The sequence below is a fragment of the Martes martes genome (assembly GCF_963455335.1).
Source record: "Martes martes genome assembly, chromosome: 2".
In the NCBI taxonomy this organism is placed as follows: Eukaryota; Metazoa; Chordata; class Mammalia; order Carnivora; family Mustelidae; genus Martes; species Martes martes.
Genome location: NC_137889.1, coordinates 178,007,560 through 178,032,698, shown reverse-complemented (window position 1 = coordinate 178,032,698; position 25,139 = coordinate 178,007,560). Strand labels below are relative to the sequence as shown.

The 25,139-nt window shown below is 37.9% G+C and overlaps 1 protein-coding gene across 1 annotated transcript in view; it reads right to left on the bottom strand.

The window, feature by feature from the left end:
- The window catches only part of GABRB1 (gamma-aminobutyric acid type A receptor subunit beta1), a gene marked incomplete at both ends in the record, with an annotated part of 378,486 nt that overhangs the window by 247,657 nt on the left and 105,690 nt on the right, over positions 1 to 25,139 (bottom strand). The window contains one exon of the mRNA XM_080797621.1: positions 4,492 to 4,712. Coding sequence (XP_080653747.1) covers positions 4,492 to 4,712 — 221 coding nt within the window. The remainder of the gene's footprint in view (positions 1 to 4,491; positions 4,713 to 25,139) is intronic.

The following is a 25,139-nucleotide window of genomic DNA, read 5'->3' as shown; positions in this document are numbered from 1 at the left end:
TAAATGGTGAGGGAGTAGAGGAAACCAAAGATGTGAGATGTGAGAGGACTGGTGTTTGAGGACAAAACCAAGGGGAAGGAGCCAGTGTGGTCCAAGACTGAAGATCTGCTAAAAGAAGGGAGCAAAGTCTGAAAAGAGTGTACAGCAATGAAGTTAAATGCCTATGTGGAGAGACTGGCCTTCAAAAGAGGAGGAAATCATCCTCAGAGTTAAATGGAAGGGAGGAAAGACAGAAGTTTAAGGATTTGATGCATGACTCTGAAGAATTTGGTTGTTTAGTCTCCACTTTTAAGTAATAAGAGAAATGCTGTTGTGTGTTTTGAAAGGAGCACGGTGGAGCGGTCATGGGACATGGACGTGAGTTTTGGTCTCCTGTTACATCTTAGACATCTTTCAGTTAGATCTTGAGCGAAATGAAGGAGGAAGTAATAGTGACTGTGGTGTCGCTCTGTGGTATAATGCATTTTGTCACAGCAGAAGTAACCTGGGAGCAAAAAGCTTAAGGAATGGAATCTCTTCTATGTGCTGAGTGCCTGTTGCACAGCAGACTGGCTCCTGCAAAAGCCCTAGTCTCCCCCCAGACACCACTCCATCATTTTAAAGTGTTAACACAACTGTGTGGCACTCCTTGTGTGTCAAGTCTGATTTGGCAGGGTTGACAAAAATAGAAAACCAGCAATTCTATTCCTGTGGCTTCATAGGCATTGTTTTAGCATCTCAAAATGAGTTTGAATATATAGAAATATTTTTATTTAGTTTAATGATATGGTCTTGTGATTATGAAATACCCAGTTAAAGGGGCTTTCAGGTACATTCAGAAAATCCCATTGATCCCGTCAATGATAAAAACAACCCATTAGTGTATGGTCTCATTTCATAATGACTATCAGCTGGACTTACAGAAAGAGATAAGGCAAGAATTTCTTTCTCCTCATTATCCAACTCTAAAATAAGCATAGCTATGAATATGCCTATGCATATGTTATATGATAAGGCTTTTCTAGTACATGTGCTTAGGAAGTAATATATGACAGTTATTCTTGAAAAGGCAATTACAAAGAAAAAATGCAGATTGTCATTTCTGAGACTAGGAAGTGTTATTTCAGAGGAATTAAAATAAACATGCCTGAATATATAGGACCATAGAAGCAATGGAAGTTAGTTTTGGAAGGGAATTTAGGGATAATTTTATGCAATCTCTTCCCTTTAAGACTGAGGGATCTGAAGCCTAGAGGAGGAAATAGCTTACGGAGGAGCACAATCTAGTTCAGCCACAAGTCTTCTAATCCATAGTCACTGTCACAGTGACAAATTTCTATCAGGCTTCTGAGGAATTATTTCCAGGTCCATAATAGTGAACATATGGCATAGACTGGGCACTCAATGAATGTTTTCTTAATTATTTACTTTGAGAGAGGGAGAGAGCAAAGGAGAGAGAAAGAGAGTGAGAGAGCACTGGGTGAGAAGGGGGAAGGGCATAGAGGGATGGAGAGAGGGGGGAAAGAGTTGCAAGCAGACTCCCCACTTAGCATGGAGCCTGATATAGGGCTTGATCTCAAGACCCTGAGATCATGACCTGAGCTTAAACCAAGACTTGGATGCTTAACTGACTGGGCTGCCACCCAGATGCCCCGGAATTTTTTTTTTTAATTGGACAACTGTATCTCTGTTCTGGTTACTGACACCCCAGGGAATTAGAGAATCACCCTCCATGAGCAGTTTTTCCAGCACCTGATAAGGCTATTATATAAGGCACAATGACTTTGAAAAATATAATTTAAATTTACCATGTATTAACATAATCATTATTTCATAAGAATGTACCAGGGATTATTAATCCATTACTGCAGATGGTAGAACTAAGACTCAGTAAATTTGTATAACTTGTTCAAGGTCAAACAATCAGAGATATTGGAATTTGAACCTATTTTTGGTTGTTTGACTCCAGGTGTTATGATTTTTTGCTGTATCTTATGGTTTCTCCAAGATGTTTATAACCTCCAGGAAAAGAAAAACAAACCCGTGAGGGAAGAGGTAGGAAAGAAGACAAGGGAAGAGAAATACCAGAAATGGCATGAAGCTCTTATAGAGAATGCTGCTGTCAAAAAGAGATCAGAGTCCACATAATAGAGGAAGGATTTGTGTTTGCCTTTGGGAGATCCATTTGGGGGCTCCAAGCCTATGTTGGCTCCAAAGAGGAGAAAGCAATGTTGTACAACTTGAAAGGAGGTGTTGACTTCTAAATGTGTTTGAAAGGCAATGGGGTAGGAAAAGCACACATATGGGAATCAGGGTACCTGGATTTTAGTCCCAATTCTGCCATTACTTTCTTGTGCCCTTAGAAAAGGCCCTTCCTATTTTGTGTCTCAGTTTTATCAGTTTATAATGAAGTGTGTTCAACTTCTTGGTCCTCAAATATTTTTCTTCCTTTCCATCAATTCCCATTGGTAGAGGCTACCAGTAATTTGAGAAATGTCTGAAATGACTCTGTAAACTGAGAATGCAACCCACTTTCTTGCCTGTAAAAAAAGTGGTTCCTTTTTCTTTCAAACAAAAACAGCTTTTTATACATTCTTTATTAATCACATATAGTGATTATACATGTAATTGATTAGTTTACTAAGTTGGGTTATGGAATTATTCTCCCAGAATATTTTAGAAGAGTAATTTGTCCCTTTATACCTTGGTTATACCCAATAGAAGTTTCATAGATGACAAAAAATTACAAATGATTTCTAATGTATGCATCATCGTTAATGATCACCACTGATCTTGATTTAGCAGATTTTGTCAGTAACTATCAATGCACTCATGGGAATTGTTGGTTTATTTTACCATTTTTTCTGAGAGACTTTTAGGTCAGAGACTTTAAACTGGAATTGAAAGCTCTTGGGGTACTAAAAAAGTGGAGAAATTACAAATATTATTTTGCAACTAATGCTGTTTTATTATGCAAATGAACTCCAAATCTATCAACTAAATAATCAACCACTGGGTTAAGTTCAGAAGTTTTAGTGCAGAACTTAGTGCAGAAAAAAAGTGCAGTTGTTTTCACTTGCATATTGTTTTTGGATGTTCATGAATGAACAGAAATTGTAGCATTTTATCCCTTACCTAGAGTGTTAGCTTGGTGTAGAAGGCATGCAAAGAATTTTAGGTGGCTTATGAAAACTCTAAAATAATGGGAAAATGAGTTTGTGAATATAGCTCTCTTCAGCTTCTCAAAGGGATTATGAAAGGTGACAATACAGGTTAAAGAACCACCACTCTACATATCCTCCAATAACATGCCACAGTTGAGGTATTTCTTTGGTAAAATGGGAAGCTGATTTGGGTTATAGCTCTAAAATTTTTAATAAACCCTTAACAAAATAGACTACAACAAGTATATGATATCTCTTCTATACTTGAGTCTTAAAAAGCTAAATAAACAAAATAAAATCCACTATAGTGCAACACATTTTGATATAAGTTAAAGACAACCTAAATAAATGAAGGTATATCATATTCATGTATCAGAATTTTAGATATTCATTCTCCCCAAATTGATCTATAGAGTCAAGGCAATCTCAATTACAATTTCAGCAGACTTTTTGGGTAGAAATCAACAGGTTGATTCTAAATGCTACAGGAAGAAGCACAAGGCCTAGGATATCCATAGCAATATTAAACAATAAGTACAAAGTTGAAGGATTTACATGATTTTATGATTTACCATACAGTTATTTAATTAAAATAGTGTGATACTGTTTGCGGATAGACACATGGAACAATGGAAGAGAGTAGAGCCTAGAACTAGACTCTCACTTATCTAGGCAAAGGTACCAAAACAATCTGGTGAGAAAAAAAGAATCTCTTCAGTAAATTATACAACTGGATATTCATTATGGAAAAAATTGAACCTCAACCCTTACCTTACATGAAACACAAAAATTAATTCAATATGGATCATATACCTAAATACAAACATTAAGAGAGGGATTTAAGGGAATGAAAACACTATGAATCTTCTCCAAGTCACCACAAAATGTTTTCCTACTTCTTTAAGATATTGTTTCCTAATTCTCTTTCATAATTAAGTAGCTATACCCAATACTTAGAATACATTTCAGTTCAACCTAGGTGGCTCTGAGATAATCAAGCAATCAGCTAAAAAAAGAATGAACTTCTACAATAAGTTAGATATAAAATCTGGCAAACATACATTTTCTCATTACTCTGCTTATTATTGGAAGTTCAGGAAGTATCACTTACCTTTGATGAACAAAGTTCCCTAGATTTAGCTCCATTGATTTTCTTTCTCCAAAAGAGATTTTCTGGTCTTTAATATAATTTTGTTACAGAAATTAAAGTGTCTCTATATTCTCCTACTTGCTTCTCTTCCCGCTGCCCATTCCCAAAAGTAAAAAAAAACAAAACAAAACAAAAAAAAACCCATAACAACAAGAACAACAATGGTAATAGTGAATCATGCAACACAAAGTCATTTACCGGAGTCCGTAGAGAACTGTTCCATCAGGATGCAATCGGATCATTCGATTTTTCACGGTAACCCCGTGCACAAATGATTTCTTGTCATTCAGAAAATAGGTGTCTGGTACCCAGAGTTGGTCAGCTACCCTGTTGTCTAAGGTGAGGTTTAGCGGGATTCCAGAATAAGAAAGTCTTTTGTCTTTCCAAGACTGCTGGAAATACATGGTGAGTGTATAATCCTGTGAAACAAATGAAACAAAAAACCAAAATTATCATCATCAAAGGCCTTTTGTCACGAAAGTGATAGTCTGTGATATTGTATATTCTCAGAGATCCGCTGTCCTGCTATCCCTGAAGTTACATGTGAATACACAGAAATTTGCACCTCCAATTATAGGCAACCAATAGGTTAGAAATAATGGAGTAATAATTGAAGGCATGTATGAGTGTTCACTCCAATGTAGGGTAAACCCATTGAACCGAATTTTAAGGTTTGAAGTTAAGGTAACGATCATGGGGTAGGTCATAAAGAAAGTTGTACTGAGAGAACCATGTTCACAAAAATCTACCTCTGTCTATTATATTTATGGTACTTTTTTGGAGGGGAATGTTTGCTCAATAATAACTAAAAATTGATGTGCTTAAAGGAGAGGGTGTTTTCCAAATTGCAAATGCCTTTTGAATGAATACTGCTGTTTGTCTTATGAATGTCATCAATTAGCATTATCTGGATCTTTCTAGCAAGTTACAACTTGTCTCCTGCTACTAAAAAGTAGTTTATAAAGCATGTTTGGATGGAGATATTTATTTGGCTTGAGCACTGAAATCAGTGGTGGAGCTGCTCAATTATTTCTCTTATCCCATTCCTGCTTTGTTTTAAGAACTGGTTTGAGTTCAGAACTGGGTTTGTACGTGACATTGTTTCCTCACCTCCTATAAAAGTTAACACTAAGGACATCCCACCTGTATTTTTTTTTCCCCACCCAGATTTCCTCTGGCAGTAAGAGACAGGAAAATTAAGGCTCAATAAATAGATGAAGCTACTAGAGAGGAACCATAATAATTATTTTAGAGTTTTAGTTGTCTGTTTTTAAAGAGTTCTATTAATTCAAAGTGTAATTGTCCATTAAAAAAGGATAACAGTAAAATCATAGACTTTAAGATGTGAGTCCCAATGTAATAAAAACAGAAAATTCACTTTTTCTTTTCAAGGATATTTATCTGTCAGCAGTGACTGTGAATGCTTTAGCAGCAGTTAAGAAAACACTGGATAACTCCTGCATATCGTCTGTGTACTACCATTGTTGTATAGACCACTAATCACACTATGGCTTACATCTGGGCAAACCGTACTTTACTTAGAACATTTTATGGATCTACATGCATTTCTGAAAACTCCAAGATATAAGACAATATTCATTCTGGATAATGAGTTCCAGTGTCCTTTAACCATTATAGTCGAGAACACTTACACTGTTTACTCAGAAGGCATTGTGCAATAATTCAAAGCCGTCCTTTCTTGTTCATTAGCTCTTCACTATCAATCACACAATATTAATCACACACACCTTAAAGGTCTAAAAGCTCCTTCCACTTTACCTACATTTAACCGAAAAGAAAATGCACAGGATTCTATACAATTCCCTTGTCCCATGCAACTATTCTTATTTGCATCGTCTTCAATTCTTTAACATAACATCTTTTTGGAAGAAAAATGAACTGGGGAGGCTCTGGGCATTTGATTTCAAAATACATTGATTCTAAGATCTACCACATGGAGAACTATGTAATCATGAGTAACTTAATCCCCTGTATCTCAGATGCCTCATTTTTAAAAATAAAAATAATAGTATTTACTGGCTTATTATGAACAATACTTGGGAAAATTATGGTGAAGACTCTTTAGAAACTGTAACATGCTAAACAAATATATCATCCTCAAAATTGTTGTTATTTAAGGATTAATATCATACCTCCAAATTACTTAGAGTGTGCACATTCATTTTCATAAGCATTTCTATTTTAGAAGAGATGGTTATGAAAAAAAGACCTTGTAGGCAGAAGGACCCCACTGACCATGAAAATAATCAATTGTCTGTGATCCATTGCACGTCTTGGTGTCCAGTTCTTATTTGTAATTCAGCCAAAGTGGGAAAATTAATAACTAGTCAAAGACAAGTTAATGTAGACTTTGCCATTGTGATGAGCACACTCAGGAACAGAATGCATTGTTTCAGTATTCATGTCCAATAGTCATTAGCTTCCAGATCTTCATAAGTGGGACAAGGGATTTCCTCACAATGAGACCATGGGGCAAAATCCTTTTTCCACTTTTTCTTCAAGAGTTTTAACGTGTGATGGAGAAAAGCCTATTCTTATAAAGTAAAAGGGTTATAATGGCGAAACAATACTCTTAATACTATAATGAAAACACGAGTTTGTGGTAAGTAGACAATGGAGAGTCAAAAGGTGAAAAGAGCATAAACATGAGTAATCTCTGCATAGATTTAAGTAAGTGTGTGTGTCTGCATGCATGTGCGTGCATGTGTGTAGACCTTCTCCCTTCTCTGGGAACTGTTTTGTTTCCTGCAGGGTGAGAACGATACACATGCAGTGAGATCTTTGCTCTACACAACTCCCACTCTGTTTTCACTAAATATCGACAAAAATCACATCATGGTTCTAAATTAAAGCAGTGATTTACCCTATTTGCAAGAAGAAGTAATTCCGTGAGAAAGTATTTCTGCTTGTGTGTTACATTTGGAAGTGGATGATGTGGCACGAGTACTCTTCAGAACTTTTCTTATGTATTTCTAGCATTATTACCCAAATCTATGACCTCATTCCATGATAAATGGAAATCTGGACATATAAGATGGATAACCTTAATGAAAACTTTTTGAAGATAATGATAATAATGATGATAATGATGAACATTATGGAAACACTTAAAATACAGCCGTATCTCCTTTTGTACTATTTGTATTATAGTGCACACATAACAATAATCTCTTTCTCCTGGAGAATGCTCTGTCCTCTGTGGTTTTCATAGCTATTCATATCTATTATCACATTTTGTTCTCACAACCTTGTGAGACGGGCAAATTCTCTCTGAGAGAATTTATTATTTACATATTTGAGAAACTATTTACTGTCTTTTAAATCAATTATTCAACTGCATCTTAATAGAAATATTAACAGTGACATCTGGCTGTAATAAAATCTATGACTCGTTTGGGTGTATTACATTTTTAGATGGAAAAGAAAGCCTTAAAAATGCTGTATTTTGTTCTCTCATACAACAGATTTTCTATTAATTCTTAAGTAGTCCAAAGTGCAAGCACTCAAGGAAGGATGGGAAATTTTTCAGAAAGATATTAAAGGTAGAGATACTGTGAACAAGAGCACTAAAATGATTTTTATTCCAGATGTACTTACAATTGTTCATCCAGCTTTCTCAACTATGTAAGCTACTCTGTGAGAGGAAGAGCGACATATTTAGAAACCATGGACCATAGGGGATTCTCTGACACTGACGCAAATTAATGAGATTAACGGGTGTGAGTTGGCTAATGAAATTGGTCAAGCTAATTCAGGCATGAGAGACTTTGATTCATTGAGGAAAAGCAAAAGAGAGGATACCAAATCAGAAGTGCTCAAGTATACTCCAAAAAGACGTATCTTTTTAAAATCTAAAAATGTTAGGGGAATAAGAAAATACTTATTACAAATAAAAATAATTCTTGTGGAGAATAAAGGTTAAATCAGTGGTTTTAAACCCTGGGCAATTTTGCCCGCAGAGGACATTTAGGAATGTCTAGAGACAGTTTTGATTGTCACAACTGGGAGTAATGGTGTGTGCTACTGGCTTCTGTGGGTAGAGGTCAGGGTTGCTCCCAGTGTAATGCATGACACAGCACAGCTCCCACAACAAAGAATCACCTGGCTCAAAATGTCAATAGTGCCAAAGCCAAGAAACCCTATCTTAGATGAAAATACTTTTCCTTTCAGTATTAGTAAAATACTTCAAAATCCTTTATCACGAAAAATATGTATATTAACATGTCTACCTGAGCTTTTAACATATTCTGCAAAACTTTTGTGCTAGGGAATGCTGGCATTAGATGGTTTATAATTTGCCACTTTATCATCAGAAATCATTTGATAAAAATCCATTATCTACCACTGGAATAGGGAGAAAGAGTTATGTGTTTTATTGAGGTATGCATCTTACCAGAATGAGCTCTGAGACTTTGTAGTGGGTTGGAAAAGTGATTCTTTTATAAGCTCCATCCATGATCAGCACACATCTTAGGCTAACTTGTCAGGGAGGAGACAAAATATTGCTTTAACATCTAGTAATATTGCATCCACTCAGAACAATCATATCCCTTCTTTTCAAAGTATTCTTAAAAAGGGAATGTGTGTGTGTGTCTGTGTGTGTGTGTCTGTATAAAAGAATCAGTGTTCCTACACACATTTTTATTTTATCTTTCATAAATTTGAATAAACATTATAAAGCATTCCAACCACAGATCCTGTTCCCTGTCAAATATTCATGCCGGTTTAGTTTTCTCCAAGAGCTGATTGTAGTAGAGCCGTGCATCCTTGTGCATCCTTGCCTGCCAGGCCCGGGTCTCTTCTGTGAGGGAAACTGCCCTGCTGACACCCCCTGCTGATTGAACAAGGCCACATTCTATACCTCATGATCCTGCCCTCCTCCCACCTTGGGAACAGAGAGTAGCCACCTGATTTAAAAGCAGCTGATTCACAGGCAGGAAATAAACCTGTGCCTGGTTCAAAAAGATGAGATGACCCAATCAGAGCCCTGTCCCAGAAATTAGCTCTTGCATAAAGAGTCTGAGACAGGAGCTGTAAGACTAAATGTAGAAGTCATGACCTAGAACTACGATACACTGCTATTATGCAGTTGTGAGAGAGGAGGGACTATGAATAAAAAGAGGAAGCCAGCCTGCACAGAAAGAAAGAAAACAGAGAAAGATGCAAAAAATCGCCAGAAGACGAAGAGTCTGACATTGTTAGAGAATGAATGACTGAGTTCAGGAAGGCCTTTACTTATTTCTTGTTCTCATGAGGTGTGGGCATGTGGACACGTTTGATACTTCTACTTCCTAGGAGCTCGCTTCGTGTCATTACAATAAATTCCACTTTGCGCTGAGTTATTTTCATTTTTATGTTCGCTGACTAGAAAAAGCCATAATAATGATGCTGATCAACATCCATATCAGAATCTCATTAAGAACAAATTGCACATATTAAGGAAACCCAACAAAACCTCAATCATCTGGCCCATCTTTCTGATTGCGAAAAAGGGAGCTATTATAAGAAACCTGAAACCCAGAGATGTTAAATAGCTGAAAAACAGAAGGGAGACACATTTGGCTTTGTTTATTAACCAGAAGAGCAAAGAGAAGGGAAAGGTATTTTACTTCTATCAAGACAATTCCCTAACCAGCTCAATGACAATTATGAAGAAAAGCCACCTGGAGATCAGTGTATATGCTGGCAATAAGTAGTATAGCTCATAAGGTTAGGAATGAAAACCCCACACATCTTGCATCTCATGCAAAGTTTAGTGGAAAATGGCCTGATAAATAAACCAATTTAAGTTGTAATTGAAATGAACCACACAACATCTGTTTCTAATGCAACCTCCTGTTTAAATGAATGTTTTGGTATCAGTGTCACTGTTAAGTACATTCTGCAATGGAAATTCATCATTGTATCTCCCGATTTGTTGTTGATTTCTAATTTTTTATCTTGTTAACATCATCTATTCTTATGTTAACTATTAATACAAGTTGGTTGTGCTTACTCCTTAGCTTTGTTTTGTTACAATATCTTTAAAATACATGCATTCTTAATCTCAGGAGACAAACTGAGGGCTGCTGGAGGGGAGGAGGGGGGAATACGGTATCTGGGTGATGGAAATTGGGGAGGGTATATGTTGTAAAGAGCACTGGCTATTCTATAAGACTGATGAATCATAGACCTGTACCCCTGAAACAAATAATACATTACATGTTAATTAGTTGAATTTAAATAAAACAAATACATAGATAAAATACATGCATTCTCATTGTTTCCAAAGCCCATGTTCTCATCCACTATTTGTTTTTTTGCCAACTGCACTCTCATGCTATGCCTCAGAGAACATAGTCTTCTTTACCTTTGTCTCATCCTAAATAGCCCCATTTGGTTTATCCATCTGTGTAGTCAGACTTTTTATCAGTCTTGTGTTCTGTTCTGAACAATTCTGGAATTGATCGACCTCGTGGGAGAACAGAAACAGCGAGAGTTGTGGGCCTCTACCAAAACAGAGGCACCTCAGAAGATCACATGTACACACTGTGACACATGAACACGTAAGTACGTGGATGTGACAACTGGAGAAAGCGCTTGGGTTCTGATACAATGAACTGCATGACACCGCCACTGTTTGAGATAGACTGTACAATGTAAGAATTTCAGCATTTGTAATCTCATACCTACTGTAGAAGCTATAAAGATGTATTGTCTTTAAAAATATAAAAGCATTTTTTGACAACTTGTGGGGATGCCTGGGTAGCTCAGATTTGAAGCATCTGCCCTTGGCTCAGGTCATGATCCCAGGGTCTTGAGATCAAGCCCCACATTGGGCCCCCTGCTCAGTGCAGAGCCTGTTTCTCCCTCTTCCTCTGCCATTCCCTCCACTTGTGCTCTCTGGTTCTGTCTATCTCTCTGTCAAGTAAATAAATAAATAAATAAAATCTTGAAAAAATACAAAAGCATTTTTTTCTATACAAAAGTATCCAATTTCTTAAAATGGATATGATAAAATTAATGTTTCATACAGTGATAGTTTAAATGTCTTATGTTCTAAAATCTGAATAATCAGAAGCTCAAATAATTAGAGTTCTTTCTCTAGTAAGATACATTGAAATGTTGGACCTGAAGTGGGGGCAATTTTCTAGAAACTTCTGGGTTAAAAAGATCTTAGGTTATTAGAATGACTGATCCATGGTGTCAACATTGCATGACTGTTTACTATATTTAAAGAATTGTATTATGCCAGTTGCTGAGGAGAAAAAGGGGAATGATACATTTTTCTTGCCTGCCTCGAGGAACTCACATGTCAGGGGGTGAACTCGGCACTGCCCAGTCCCAAGCCACCCTACTGTCCTTTGCAGTCGTCACAGTTACCCATCACCTGTATAAAGCAGCTCTCAAATTCCCTGCACTTCCAATACTCCGAGAACTCGGAATAGTTCCACTTGTTTTCATTGGCAGCTGCCTACTCAAGGAGACAAACTTATTGAGTAGGAGGATATCAGTTTAACAAGCTCTGGCATTAACCAAGGGAATAGAGAGCTAAGTCAGAGTTGACTTAAAACAGCACTGAAAGGGAGGTGGAGAAGAGGAAAAAGGTATGAAGCAGTGAATTTAGAAGAGAGTATCAGGGAAGACCCCTGGGTTTCTGACGGAAGTGAGTAGACAGATAACATTAAGAATGGAGGATCTGGGGCTGAGGACGACTAATGTATTTTGGGCTGGTTTGTGTTGTGGGTGTCGGTGGCATTTGCACATAGAGGTGCCAAGTATGTAGTTATGGGCCAGGATATAGGAAGACAGGGCTCAGAGAGAAACAAAGCCATGTGAGTCACGAGTGATAGATGAAGTCGTGGGAATGAACTGGTTCGCCATGGAGACAGTGTAAGGTGAGAAGACAGAACCCCTAGGAAACTTAATTCTGCAATTAGTCACTCACTCCTTTGAGCCCCCACAACTCTGCTTCCATTTTGATTGGAGTACTTGCAATCATTTCCCAGTCCCACAGATTCTGAGCTCCCGAAGGGCAAAGGATTTTTATTTTATTTTATTTTTAATTTTTAGGTCCTTGCATAGTATGCAGTGGATAGCTGTGCTCCAATACGTTAGCCGAATGTGAATTAAGTAATGCTGTGTGTTTGTGGCACTGGATCTAAGTACTAAGTACATTATTGCAAACTCACCTTATTACATTCCAATTTTCTGAAAAACTTATTATCCTTAGATAATATATGTGGGGCCTTTCAGTTAACTAAAATAATTACTAATCTAGAGTTTTTCTCTAACTAATCAAGACTAATGGGTTTATAATTCCCACTAACATAGGTAACTGATCAATTTCTGGGAAATGAGAAAAGCATATGGAATTTAAAGCAAATTTGCTCTTTAAGAATGAATTAACAGGGACTATCTACAAAATACTAATAAACATTTTGAAATAGGTCAAATGAAATTTCATTGATAGTTATAGTAATAACTTGGCAGTTTTGGAAGTATAAGGCTATTCATGCCAAAGCTTTAAAAATGGACTGTATTCAGTGCAACTTTTGATCTCATTTACAAATTAGTCAATGTTCAAAGTTATCAGTAAAATGTAAGATTGGCAATTAATTCATCAGGAGAATAATTCATAAACATTAGTGACATTTAAAAATCATTTAACTAATTACATATGTAGGACACAATAGGTTTTTTTTCAAAGTTCCTTAGTTCCAGAAATTCCTAGAAAGTTAGTGTTTCCATTTTCTCTAATATTTAAGTAAGAGCAGAAATAAAATCAGATGCATGAAGGATCTAGTGGAACATTCAGAATGCGGCAGTTTTGGCTGGCCATCCTGAATTGAACTATGAATATATGATCAGAATGGTAACCATTAGGTGGTATGCATGACAATTCTAGAAAACTAAGGTATGGCATGATCTAAGTTAGGAAAAAATATGAGAATCAGAAAACCAAGATTCTATCAAAACACATGCTATGTAGAAGAAATGGAAAAAACTTTGTGATCATTTTCTAGCCCAGGAAGCCAGTCTTCTCTTGTGAACTATGATCCTGTAATGTGAACAGAGCTTAAAAGAGAGGAGTCAGTAATAAGATTCTATTATGTTTTGTTGGAGGAGAATGAGATCTTAGAAACTCTTAAAATTAATAGGGTGGAAAGAAGGAATTGTTATAGGATACAGTGATATCTCTCTCAAGAGCCAAGTATTTCTAATATCTCTTAGAACTGTCACTTACCCTTCCAGGAAGGAATCCTTTGGAAATCTCAGGAGCTTTATTTTCAGACTTTCTAACAGGAAGATGGATTTCCATCAAATTATCCTTCAAATTATCATCCTAAAGAGACTATGGGTCATGGTCTCTTGGGAGTTCCTGGGGAACTCCAAAAAGACAATGGGTAGCCAAATTATATTTGTATTATATTTATTACATTTGCTCTCTTACTCTATCCTCTCTTTTCTGTACCATCTTGCTTTGTTTAGTTCTAATTTTACATTTAAAGACAATCACTATCAACATTTGGTGGCTGCTTTTTCTACCTGTTTTAAAAATAGAAGATCATTTTACATATACTACCTTTTTGTCATGAAAATTAGTACCTTTTCTCCACAGGTATTTATTTATTAATTTGTTGTACATTTGTTTATTGTTTATCAAGTTCTCTTCCTCCATCCTAATTTGTTTCACTAACCAATTGGCAGCTTGGGGGGTAGCCTTTTATATTTTTGTTCATATTCATACAATTATCTAGGAGCATATATACATATAGATATGACTTTTATTGTTTAAAAAATAGCATTATGTTATTCATTTCTATGAATCTGTCTTACTTTTTTATTTAAGATTTTATTTATTCATTTGAGAGAGAGGTAGTGAGAGAGTGCACGAGAGAGAGAAGCTGGCTCACAGGTAACTCTGGGCTTGATCTCAGGACCCCAGGATCATGACCTGAACTGAAGGCAGGTGCTAAACTGACTGAGCCACCCAAGGCACTCCAGATCTTTCTTTTCTTAATGACAGCACAGAAATTCCTCCAAATCAGTGGACAGAGATATAACTCATTCCATTTAGTGGATACACAGTGTACTATAGTATAGAAATTAATTATTACTCTATTAATGGTTATTGAGGTTATTTCAGGGTTTTTTTTTACAATTAAAAATAATACTGTAATAAAACTCTTTTTGATAGATGGATATATCACAAGTACTGGTATTTCAGACTCTTTTGCCTTACATGCTTTAGAGCTTAATATGACAACTTGCTAAAGCAAATAAAAACAAAACTACAGGCTAATGATGTACTGTATGTTGGCTAACTGAACATAATAAAAAATAAAATAAAACTATAGCCTTCTTCTTTAGTACTACAATTTTCTAAATATTGAACTAAATTCAAATTTTTAAAAAGTATTAACTAAGTCAGGCCTTAAACTCAAGTTTATAGAACCAAAAAGCTACATCAATTTCCATACTGGCCATCTCCAGTGGCTCAAACTCATTGAGCATCTGTTCAAACTTCTGTTGGTCTTTGACTGGATCTGGCTAAAAAGTGACTTGGCAGACACTGTTGCAGAGAAGGACCTTGGCAATGTTATACCATTTACTGAGAAAAACAAAACAAAGCAAACTTCTAAACTCCAGGAATTTCTTTGGCAGTATAGAAAAAGTGGTTTGTGAATTCTAAAGCTAATAATTCTGATAAACTTCATATTCCTCTGATATAGTTTCACAGTTGTCAGTCATACCAAACATGCATAGCTAAATAGACTTGCATTAAGGATATAGACTGGACCCAACTAGGAATAAAACCTCCATGTTAACAAACCGATCCATCAACTAAGTCTTTGGCAAAAATAGAACTAGGACAGTTGGAATTTAGTTAAAGATTTATTTCTCACTGATCTGATGATCTTAGAGCAAATTTGAAATTCAATCTCCTTATCTGTGTGATGGGCAGAAAAACTATCAAGTCTGTTGGAATGATGAATTAAAAAATGTATGTAGGGGGGGAGGAGTCAAGATGGCGGAGAAGTAGCAGGCTGAGACGACATCGGGTAGCAGGAGATCAGCTAGATAGCTTATCTAACCATTGTGAACACCTATAAATCCAACGGGAAATCGAAGAGAAGAAGAGCAACAATCCCAGAAACAGAAAATCGATCACTTTCTGAAAGGTAGGACCTGCGGAGAAGTGAATCCAAAGCGACGGGAAGATAGACCCCGGGGGGAGGGGCCGGCACCCGGCAAGCGGCGGAGCGACGGAGCACAAAACCGGGACTTTTAAAAGTCGGCTCCACTGGGAGACATCGCTCCAGAGGCTAAACTGGGGGGAAACCCAGGCGGGGTCAGCATAACCCCAGGTCCCGCGGGGTCACAGAAGGACTGGGGGTGTCTGAGTGCCGCAGAGCTCGCAGGTATTAGAGCGGGGAAGCCGGCTATAGCGACAAAGCCGAGGAGTGAGCTCTAAGCCCGGGGTTACCTTGTGCCGGTCGCAGGCTGGGTGGGCTCGGAGCGCGGCCGGAGGCCACGGAGACAAAAGCGACCCGGCGCTTTTCTCCAGCTCCAACAATTGACTGCTTTCCTCGAGGCGCGACCGCAAGCCAGGGAGGCGGGGCTATTGGGCGCTTTGCTCTGAGAGCGCACTGAGGAGCGGAACCCCAAGCTCTAGGCTCCTCTGGGCCGAGAGATTGGGAGGCCGCCATCTTCATTCCCGTCCTCCGGAACTCTACGGAAAGCGCTCAGGGAACAAAAGCTCCCGAAAGCGAACCCGAGCGGATTACTTAGCCCGGCCCTTGGCAAGGGCGGTGCAATTCCGCCTGCGGCAAAGACACTTGAGAATCACTACAACAGGCCCCTCCCCCAGAAGATCAACAAGAAACCATCCAAAACCAACTTCAGTCACCAAGAACAGCGGAATTCCACAGCAGGAGAAAGCAAATCCTACCTGGACAAAATGACAAGGCGGAAAAACTCACCTCAAAAAAAAGAACAAGAGGCCGTACCGAAGGCTGGAGACCTAATCAATACAGACATAGGTAGCATGACAGATCTAGAGTTCAGAATGACAATTCTCAAGGTTCTAGCCGGGCTCGAAAAAGGCATAGAAGATATTAGAGAAACCCTCTCCGGAGAGATAAAAGCCCTTTCTGGAGAAATAAAAGAACTAAAATCTAACCAAGTTGAAATCAAAAAGGCTATTCATGAGGTGCAATCAAAAATGGAAGCTCTCACTGCCAGGATAAATGAGGCAGAAGAAAGAATTAGTGACATAGAAGACCAAATGACAGAGAATAAAGAAGCTGAGCAAAAGAGAGACAAACAACTACTGGAACACGAGGAGAGGATTCGAGAGATAAGTGACACCATAAGACGACACAACATTAGAATAATTGGGATTCCAGAAGAAGAAGAAAGAGAGAGGGGAGCAGAAGGTATATTGGAGACAATTATTGGAGAGAATTTCCCTAATATGGCAAAGGGAACAAACATCAAAATCCAGGAGATGCTAAGAACGCCCCTCAAAATCAATAAAAATAGGTCCACACCTCGTCACCTGATAGTAAAATTTACAAGTCTTAGCGACAAAGAGAAAATCCTGAAAGCAGCCCGGGAAAAGAAGTCGGTAACATACAAGGGTAAAAACATTAGATTGGCAGCGGACCTATCCACAGAGACCTGGCAGGCCAGAAAGAACTGGCATGATATATTCAGAGCACTAAACGAGAAAAACATGCAGCCAAGAATACTATATCCGGCTAGGCTATCATTGAAAATAGAAGGAGAGATAAAGAGCTTCCAGGACAAACAAAAGCTGAAAGAATTTGCAAACACCAAACCAGCTCTACAGGAAATATTGAAAGGGGTCCTCTAAGCAAAGAGAGACCCTAAAAGTAGTAGATCAGAAAGAAACAGAAACAATATACAGTAACAATCATCTTACAGGCAATACAATGGCACTAAATTCATATCTCTCAATAGTTACCCTGAATGTTAATGGGCTAAATGCCCCAATCAAAAGACACAGGGTATCAGAATGGATAAAAAAACAAAACCCATCCATATGCTGCCTACAAGAAACTCATTTTAGACCCGAAGACACCTCCAGATTTAAAGTGAGGGGGTGGAAAACAATGTACCATGCTAATGGACATCAGAAGAAAGCTGGGGTGGCAATTCTTATATCAGATCAATTAGATTTTAAGCCAAAGACTATAATAAGAGATGAGGAAGGACACTATATCATACTCAAAGGGTCTGTCCAACAAGAAGATCTAACAATCTTAAATATCTATGCCCCTAACATGGGAGCAGCCAACTATATAAACCAATTAATAACAAAATCAAAGAAATACATCGACAGTAATACAATAATAGCAGGGGACTTTAACACTCCCCTCACTGAAATGGACAGATCATCTAAGCAAAAGATCAACAAGGAAATAAAGGCCTTAAATGACACACTGGACCAGATGGACATCACAGATATATTCAGAACATTCCATCCCAAAGCAACAGAATATACATTCTTCTCTAGTGCACATGGAACATTCTCCAGAATAGACCACATCCTGGGTCATAAATCAGGTCTCAATCGGTACCAAAAGATCGAGATCATTCCCTGCATATTTTCAGACCACAATGCTCTGAAGCTCGAACTCAATCACAAGAGGAAATTTGGAAAGAACGCAAATACATGGAGACTAAACAGCATCCTTCTAAAAAATGAATGGGTCAACCAGGAAATTAAAGAAGAATTGAAAAAATTCATGGAAACAAATGATAATGAAAACACAACAGTTCAAAATCTGTGGGACACAACAAAGGCAGTCCTGAGAGGAAAATATATAGCAGTGCAAGCCTTTCTCAAGAAACAAGAAAGGTCTCAAATACACAACCTAACCCTACACCTAAAGGAGCTGGAGAGAGAACAACAAAGAAAGCCTAAACCCAGCAGGAGAAGAGAAATCATAAAGATCAGAGCAGAAATCAATGAAATAGAAACTAAAAAAACAATAGAACAAATCAACAAAACTAGGAGCTGGTTCTTTGAAAGAATTAATAAGATTGATAAGCCCCTGGCCAGACTTATCAAAAAGAAAAGAGAAAGGACGCAAATAAATAAAATCATGAATGAAAGAGGAGAGATCACAACCAACACCAAAGAAATACAAACAATTATAAGAACATACTACGAGCAACTCTATGGCAACAAATTTGACAACCTGGAAGAAATGGATACATTTCTAGAGATGTATAAACTACCACAACTGAACCAGGAAGAAATAGATAACCTGAACAGACCCATAACCAGTAAGGAGATTGAAACAGTCATCAAAAATCTCCAAACAAACAAAAGTCCAGGACCAGACGGCTTCCCAGGGGAATTCTACCAAACATTTAAAGAAGAATTAATTCCTATTCTCCTGAAACTGTTCCAAAAAATAGAAATGGAAGGAAAACTTCCAAACTCATTCTATGAGGCCAGCATCACCTTGATCCCAAAACCAGACAAGGATCCCACCAAAAAAGAGAATTACAGACCAATATCCTTGATGAACACAGATGCGAAAATTCTCACCAAAATACTGGCCAATAGGATCCAACAGTACATTAAAAGGATTATTCACCACGACCAAGTGGGATTTATTCCAGGGCTGCAAGGTTGGTTCAACATCCGCAAATCCATCAATGTGATACAATACATTAATAAAAGAAAGAGTAAGAACCATATGATACTCTCAATAGATGCTGAAAAAGCGTTTGACAAAGTGCAGCATCCCTTCCTGATTAAAACTCTTCAAAGTGTAGGGATAGAAGGCACATACCTCAACATTATCAAAGCCATCTATGAAAAACCCACCGCAAATATCATTCTCAATGGAGAAAAACTGAAAGCTTTTCCGCTAAGGTCAGGAACACGGCAGGGATGTCCGTTATCACCACTGCTGTTCAATATAGTACTAGAAGTCCTAGCCTCAGCAATCAGACAACAAAAAGAAATTAAAGGCATCCAAATCGGCAAAGAAGAAGTCAAACTATCACTCTTTGCAGATGATATGATACTATATGTGGAAAACCCAAAAGGCTCCACTCCAAAACTGCTAGAACTTATACAGGAATTCAGTAAAGTGTCAGGATATAAAGTCAATGCACAGAAATCAGTCGCATTTCTTTACACTAACAACAAGACAGAAGAAAGAGAAATTGAGGAGTCAGTCCCATTTACAATCGTACCCAAAACCATAAGATACCTAGGAATAAATCTAACCAAAGAGGTAAAGAATCTATACTCAGAAAACTATAAAGTACTCATGAAAGAAATTGAGGAAGACACAAAGAAATGGAAAAATATTCCATGCTCATGGATTGGAAGAACAAATATTGTGAAAATGTCTATTTTACCTAAAGCAATCTACACATTTAATGCAATCCCTATCAAAATCCCATCCATTTTTTTTAAAGAAATAGAACAAATAATCCTAAAATTTATATGGAACCAGAAAAGACCTCGAATAGCCAAAGGAATATTGAAAAAGAAAGCCAAAGTCGGTGGTATCACAATTCCAGACTTCAAGCTCTATTACAAAGCTGCCATCATCAAGACAGTATGGTACTGGCACAAAAACAGACATATAGACCAATGGAACAGAATAGAGAGCCCAGAAATAGACCCTCAACTCTATGGTCAACTAATCTTCGACAAAGCAGGAAAGAATATCCAATGGAAAAAAGACAGCCTCTTCAACAAATGGTGCTGGGAAAATTGGACAGCCACATGCAGAAAAATGAAATTGGACTATTTCCTTACACCACACACGAAAATAGACTCAAAGTGGATGAAGGACCTCAATGTGCGAAAGGAATCTATCAAAATCCTTGAGGACAATGCAGGCAGCAACCTCTTTGACCTCCACCGCAGCAACTTCTTCCTAGGAACATCGCCAAAGGCAACAGAAGCAAGGGCAAAAATGAACTATTGGGATTTCATCAAGATCAAAAGCTTTTGCACAGCAAAGGAAACAGTTAACAAAACCAAAAGACAACTGACAGAATGGGAGAAGATATTTGCAAACGACATATCAGATAAAGGGCTCGTATCCAAAATCTATAAAGAGCTTATCAAACTCAATACCCAAAGAACAAATAATCCAGTCAAGAAATGGGCAGAGGACATGAACAGACATTTCTGCAAGGAAGACATCCAGATGGCCAACAGACACATGAAAAAATGCTCCACATCACTCGGCATCAGGGAAATACAAATCAAAACCACAATGAGATACCACCTCACACCAGTCAGAATGGCTAAAATTAACAAGTCAAGAAATGACAGATGCTGGCGAGGATGCGGAGAGAGGGGAACCCTCCTACACTGTTGGTGGGAATGCAAGCTGGTGCAACCACTCTGGAAAACAGTGTGGAGGTTCCTCAAAAAACTGAAAATAGAGCTACCCTACGACCCAGCAATTGCACTCCTGGGTATATATCCTAAAGATACAAACGTGGTGCTCCGAAGGGGCACGTGCACCCGAATGTTTATAGCAGCAATGTCCACAATAGCCAAACTGTGGAAAGCGCCTAGATGTCCATCAACAGATGAATGGATAAAGAAGATGTGGTATATATACACAATGGAATACTATGCAGCCATCAAAAGACATGAAATCTTGCCATTTGCGACGACGTGGATGGAACTAGAGGGTATCATGCTTAGCGAAATAAGTCAATCGGAGAAATATAACTATCATATGATCTCTTTGATATGAGGAAGTGGAGATGCAAGGTGGGGGGGTTTGGGGGGAGGTAGGAAAAGAAAAAATGAAAAGATGGGATTGGGAGGGAGACAAACCATAAAAGACTCAATCTCAAGAAACAGACTGAGGGTTGCGGGGGGGAAGGGGGATGGGAGAGGGTGGTGGGGAAATGGACATTGGGGAGGGTATGTGCTATGATGAGTGCTGTGAAATGTGTAAACCAGACGATTCACAGACCTGTACCCCTGGGGATAAAAATACATTATATGTTTATTAAAATAAAAAAAAAATGAAAAAAAAAATGTATGTAATAGTCCTAGAAAACTATAAAGACTGTAGTTGATTAAAGAAGAAAAAAACAAGCAGCTTAAAGCATGTCACAAGACAATGCAATTCCTTATACATATTTTCTTTTTTCTTTTTCTTTTTTTTTTAAAGATTTTTATTTATTTATTTGACAGAGAGAGTGAGAGAACACAAGCAGGGCGGACAGTGGGGGGAGAGAGGGAGAAGCGGACTCCCTAATGAGCACGGAGCCTGATGCGAGGCTCAATCCCAGGACGCTGGGATCATGACCTGAGCTGAAGGCAGATGCCTAACCATCTGAGCCACCCAGGTGCCTCCCTAAGACATATTTTCATTCTCTTTAGCTAAGTTATCAATTTTCCCCCTCTAAATACTTAATAATATGGGTTGCTTATTACTGAATGTTTAGCTGCATGACCAGTACTTTAGTAGGGGCTTTCTGTATGTTATATTGTTTAAACCTCACCTCCTTATGAAATTGGAATTAATATTCCCTTTTTAAAATGAGACTCTCAGTTTATGAGTCACTTTATGCCCAAAGTGACTCTGCTCAGAAACATCAGAGTTGTGGTCTGAACCCATATCTGACTCTAAGTTCCTAGTTCTTTCCACTCAAAAACAAGCAATGGCTAAGTATGTATCAAAAGCACAAAAGGTTTTTCTCCTAGGACAGGGCTTTTATCTCTTGCCTAAGGCTGACTTCTGACTTGCTTTTTTATGGATGCTGATTAATCATTAACAGTCAGTTCTAATGTAGACTTTTCAGTCCTCTCTGATGTTTTATCCATGACCTTGCCTTCATCAACTGTTGCCGGTAATGAACACCACGGCCATGCTCTTATCTGTGTGCAGTTGACATCCCCATGGAATGCTAAATACAATCAATTGTTCATCACTGCCCTGGGTGATTCTTCAGATGTTAGCTCAGAGAAAGACAATATTTTTGTTCTATAACAATCCTCAAGGAGTATAGGAAGTAGAATAATTTTCTTTTGGTCGGATTGTTTTCTCATTCAAAAGCCTACCAAATTTTACTACTTCCAAGTAAAAGCCTTCTTAATCATTAGCTATGGTAGCAACTATGTTTTCCTTGCTGGCAATTATTTCTAAGTAACCGTGAGATGAAAGGCAAACATGGCAAGTGCCTAGAGGTTAAGGATCTCTTAATTTAGACTGTGCATGCATGATAACACTCTAGGAGAAGAGAGGGAACATACAGTTGTTGAGGGTAGGGGCTACTATGCCTTATTTCTGTGCCTCTATCACCAAGATGATAGACTACCCCAAACAGAATCATGCCCACCCACACTTAAAATCTGGTCTTCCATCTACCCCCATTTTCAGTGGGGGATGATCCTTAATAATCATCCACCCTGTTGATCAAATCAGAAACTAGAAATCTTTCTTGACTTTTTTCTCCGTCTCACCCCATACTAAATAAGACAATAAAACCTGGCATTTCTATTTCATAAAAATATCTCTTTATTCCATTTAGTTGCTATGATCACCTGATTAACTGCAAGAGGCTCCTAACTAGTCCTCTGCTTTTCATCGTGTTCTTCCTTAATGCCTTTGACAAATGGCAGGTAAAGTGGTTTCCATTTTTTAAAATTGCAGTTATGATTATGTTGCTCCCAAGGTTAAAGTTCAATGGCCCCTCCATGTTATGAAGATAAAAATACCAATTGTCTAAGGGCAAACAGTGTGCTTCCTCTGTTCCTATCTCTTTAGCTGCACTTCTTTACTTGATTCCTTTTCCACTCTGTCATCCAGCCCAGCCGGTCTTCCCTCAATTCCTCACACACACAGTATTTTCTCTTGTTGTGAAGTCGTCTTGGCCTAGAAGACTCACTCTTCTTTCTCTTGCCCCTGGCTACCCCTACTGACACAGGCCTCAGACTGGAACACAAATGCATCTTTTGCAGAAAATCTGGGTTTGGTCTCTCCTATGGCTCCCCTAGGACCGTCTCTTCATAGCCTGCCTTTCTCTGCAAGGAAAGCTTGCTGGGTGCTCTTTTATTTCCTGCACTGGACTGTGAGCTCCATGAGGACTTATCCATCTTGCTATTTCCGGTGCTGAGGACAGGGTCTGCAGTCAAGGGGGTGTCCGACAACTTTTTGTTGCATAAATCAATAAATGGTAGAGGAGAGGTAAACCCGGAGGCAGAGAGCCCTGTTAAAATGGTAGAAGAGGTGAAATATACTAGGCCTCTGAGTGGGGACAAAGTAGGAGTTACTACAGAGGAGTAGAGACAAAACATTGAAAGACAGGGAATGGACTTATATTGGCTGCTGCGAATACGAGGAATGAAGAAAATAAGACAAGAAATAGAGGAGCACCAGAATTTAGGGAAAAGCTGATTTATTTGTGCTGGGTATTAACTCAAAGAGCTTGAAGTGGAGGTATAAGTATTGTAGCTGATAACAAGGCAGCAGATTGGATATCAGGGGCACAGATAAATGAGTCCTTATCAACTCTGTTATAGGATTAAATGAGATTATCAAAGTGAATTTATAGATAGAAGCAAAACAAGGCCATAGGACAGAAGCTTGATGCCTATCAGTTGTTCTTTTTTCCACTGGCTGACAGCCAGGATGCTCCTTCAGTGTGTGAATGTGAGGCAATTGATCCACCATCACTCAGGGAAGAGAGGGACAATTAAAGACTAGGAATAGTCCAAATATCAAAATCTGTTGAGAAACCCCCAAACCCATGTTAACAAAATCCCAATATTTAGTTGAGAAACCCATTTTCTTATGTAAAGTAGAAGATGCCAAGGACAAATAAGACTCACTTTTTAAACTATTATAATTTTGTTTATTTTTAGTATGCCTTATCCACCCTCTAAGGGAGGTGTACGTTTCAAAGTTAAGCATCAGCAGCAAAAATGGCCCAGAAAAAGAAATCGCCTTGAATAACTTACCACCCAGCCAATCAAATTTCTAATTATATTGTGGAGTCACACTCCAACACGTTCCTTTTAAGCATATTTAACAGGTATTAATTTAGTCATATTCAAAGCTCTACCTTGTCATAAAATTTTTCTAGATATATTATTATTATTTTTTTTAATTCACATGAGAACTTGGTTAGCTAATGAGAATGAATCTAAGGATCTGTAGAAGTGGGTTTTAGAACTGTGGATAATCTTTGGCCAATCAAATTCTCAGACAGCGATCAATTTCATCTAATAAAATGAGAAGGTTGCCTAGATCAATGATTCTCACACTCAGTCTATATAATTATTATCATGACTACTTGGACTACTGAATGTGATTCTAAGTAGCACAATCCTGAAATTTACATTTTTAGTTGGATGTTTCCAAGGACATTATTATGCTATTAATTCTCAAAACATAATTTGAGAAATGGTGACCTAGGTACTCCCAAAATGTTCTTCACAGTCCTTAATGAGCCACAGCTATGCTTTCATTAGTCCTATAAAATCTGTTCCTGTCTCCATTTATAATGGAGTTCCCTATTTTATCGATTTCTTTTTGTGTTCTCTTTCTGAAGCAAAAGAAATGTAAGCCTGGAAACTTCTCTTACTGTTGTTCTATAAGAAACACATTTTCTTGAATAACAAAAGAGGAAAAGGGAGAGAGAGAGAAAGAGTAAAAGAGAGGGTCTTAACTATCTTTACTTTTAGGTACTGTGTATTTTCCTGTCCTTCTACTTCACTACTTGTAGCTTAACACATTTGTTTTTAAAACATGTACTGAAAATTGAAACCCTAGCTCAGATGTAAGTGGAAGTAAAGGATCAGCAAGTAG